Genomic DNA, 3,254 nt, shown 5'->3' with positions numbered 1-3,254 from the left:
TGGATGTAATAGATGGACCAGGAAAAGTATTTGTTTTAATTTGTACGCATGGCATTACTGTACTTTATAATTTTCTTTTCCTTTACTTAGCTATAACCCGGTATATGGCACAGTAGTACTCGCGTGTATGGCTTGGATTGATACAGTTGATAATTAATTATTTTATCAAATTTTAGCATATATATTTAGCGGAGGTAAAATTCTCAGTTGAATGTTTGGCCTTATCATGCTATCGAAAAAATAACTCCCGCAATTTATCTATTTATATTTAATCGGTGAATAGAGGATTCTGAATCACTTAAAATAAACGTTATTATTTTTCTTCAATAAATAGACAGACATTTTTGACAAAATATTGTTTATCAATTCGTACACTTTTGCAGAAATTAAAGAGTGTACGAATTACAAACAAAGGGATGTAATAGACCGACATTTTTGAGAAAAAAAAAATATTGTTTTTTAATTCGTATACTTTTGTAGAAAGAGTGTACGAATCACAAGCAATCGTGGCAAAAGATGAATACGTTCGTCCCTAACATTCCCGTCAACTCGTCCCAAGGTCAATATGGAAAAGATAAATCACGGACGGCTACTAATCTTTGAAATAGTGATTAGCACAGATGATGCAGCAGTAGGCAACCAAATTGAGTTCGAACTTTCAGATGAGACTAAAATCTCATTAATAAATTCTTTTCACATTTTTATGAAGAGAACATTATGAAAGTATTAAAATAGCAACTTGAATCATTAATTATGAGATAAGAAAAGTAATAGTTGACGCTTGTGCATGCATTCTCCGGACAATAATTCAGTTGATCCAGCTTGTAGTCTCAGTGGTAGATCATCACATTTACTTGCTCGGTTCAACTCATTGGTGATGCACAATAGATTACTTTAATTGATCCAGCATCATCTGTGGTGGTAAAAGGTGAAGCAATTGATTCAGCATCATCATCCCAGCATCATCGATTTTATATAAAATGACAATAATTGGCTTGATTCGCGCCATTAGACAAAAAAATAAACTATTTTCAGATCTTGGAAGTTTATAATTAATGATCCTAGTGGATCAGATTGACTTCTCCAATCTATGTATCCAGACATTTCAATCTCGATCCAGCTTGCGTGTACTCAAGTCATCCATTATAGAATTCATGCTTAATTATCTCTTAATCTTATCCCTTAGATCTCTTTAGTTTTTCTTTGACTCGATCGATCGATCGGTCTCTTCAGTAGTAGTGTCTGTCTGTCTGTCTATAAAAGAAGGAAATGGGAGCCAGGTCACTCCTGCCTGCCTGCTTGAAATTTAGGCTGATCTTCTTAATTCAGATCGACTTCTCAATCCAGCTCCATCGCCACCAATTAATTAAGCCTCGATCGGCCTGAAGCTATATATCTAGCTAGCCATGGCCGGCCCCAGCGATGTAGATGTCAACAACTGCTTCGGCCGGTTATCGAACTACTACCAGCAGAACCTAAGCGGCATCAACGAGTTGAAGAAAGAAATCGAAAAGCTGAAAGCAGAGGGAACAGAGGCAACTGACAAAGTAAACCAGTGGCTGAGTGACCTGGAGTTGTTGGATAGCCAAGCAGCTGCCATCATTGAGGATCTCACTACACGCCACAGTGTCCGTGAGTACATATATTCTTAATTAATTGTTTACATGCATCTAATCTAATGAATTCTTCTTCTTCTTTTACTCTTTCACAACCTACGTAATTAATTAATGTAATGACGGTCGATTTATAGCTTTTCTAATTGATAACATCAAGATTGGGCCATGGGGAGGCCTTGGAGCCTACAGCTCTGACATTGGTCGACCTGGCACCCAAATCACAAGGGTCGGACTCCACACGGGAGACGTCGTCGACAGTTTGGAGATCTCCTATGTCGATGACCGGAATGAAGTCAAAACATACAAAGCAGGCGGCAGTGGTGGTGAATTGCACGAGGTACGTACGTACGCACGCCGAAATACATGCATGGCCAGCTGAGCTCTCTCTCTAAATTATTATATATATAACGATTTTGAGATGTTGGATGCAGTTCGAACTAGAGCGTGGTGAATATATCAACGGGATGTTTGGGTCCTTCAACGATTATTATGGCGAAGTTTGTATCACTGAGCTCGGATTTAAGACCAACTTGGGGAATGATCATGGGCCTTTTGGGGGAGGAGGCGGCGAGGGGTTCTCTGTTCCGGTCGTGGCCGGTCGAATTGTTGGATTTTTTGGCGAGTATGACCGCTATATTAATTCCATCGGAGTCTCCTTGGCTCTTAATTGACTGACCATCTATCTATCTATCTATCTATCTATCTATCAGTATTTTGAAATCTGATCATCCATTCTGTCGTGTTCGCTATGCTTCGTCGCCGTAATTAAGGTCGTTTTGAATAATTAAATTTGATAATGGATGGTCAGCCAACGTGTGAGTATGTGGTGTTTTGAAACTAGTTAGCTAGCTAGTGTCGGTTTGCTCTAATAATTGTGTTTCTTTCGTGAGTTTTGTTTCTATCTTTTGACAAGCCAAGGGATGTTAAGTTTTCATTTGATCAAACACATGCAAACGCAGAAGTTGATATCGGATGATCTACTTTGCCATAGATATCTTATCGATGTATCTAATTATTTTATCCTATCTGATTTTTCTGTGTCATAAAATAAAATTTTTTAAAAAATTATACGATAAAATAAGTGTCCAAAGTACCAAGGCCTTCGGCCTTCTTCACTAGGTGTTGTCCTCCGTGACACAAAGTAAATTTTGAATATAATTCTGTTTTTTTTTTTGCGCGCGCAGAAAATCATATTTTGGGCCACGTGAATTTTATTGATAAACTTCACTTCACCACATATTATTTTGATGATTGTTAATTAAAAGTTATATATGGTCAACTTCGATTATAAAATTGAAACAATAAATACTATTTTAGACTTAAAAAATACAGCGTTCGTTTCTAATTTCAAATGGCATTTTATTTTGAAATATTTATTCGATCATAACTTACCAAATAAAATTTATAATTTTTAAATGATAAAGTAAGGAGTTTGAATAAATGTGGCCCTCGTGCTGGGTGCTGCTACTCTGTCGATCTGCTTCCGCCCATGAAGGAGAGGAAGGAGGCATCTCCTATAGCCAACCCCTTAATTTAACAACGGTGTGACCCTTCATGTAGTTTCTTCAAAGATGGATTTCTTTGTTCTGATAAAAACTGTCTAATTAGTAATCAGTTGGTTGTTAATATACGATTGGG

At 37.2% G+C, this 3,254-nt stretch overlaps 1 protein-coding gene across 1 annotated transcript; it reads left to right on the top strand.

Moving 5' to 3' along the window:
* The first annotated feature begins 1,205 nt into the window (after positions 1 to 1,205).
* Positions 1,206 to 2,589, top strand: LOC122043415 (jacalin-related lectin 3-like). The gene is made up of 3 exons (XM_042604010.1): positions 1,206 to 1,632; positions 1,751 to 1,953; positions 2,048 to 2,589. Exons 1-3 carry the CDS (start codon positions 1,407 to 1,409, stop codon positions 2,285 to 2,287), a joined length of 669 nt encoding a protein of 222 aa, XP_042459944.1. The 5' UTR covers positions 1,206 to 1,406; the 3' UTR covers positions 2,288 to 2,589.
* The last annotated feature ends 665 nt before the right edge of the window (positions 2,590 to 3,254 follow it).

Source organism: Zingiber officinale, chromosome 2A (genome assembly GCF_018446385.1).
Source record: "Zingiber officinale cultivar Zhangliang chromosome 2A, Zo_v1.1, whole genome shotgun sequence".
Lineage (NCBI taxonomy): Eukaryota > Viridiplantae > Streptophyta > Magnoliopsida > Zingiberales > Zingiberaceae > Zingiber > Zingiber officinale.
The sequence above is the reverse complement of the archived record's forward strand: the minus strand, read 5'-3'. Positions and strand labels throughout refer to the sequence as shown.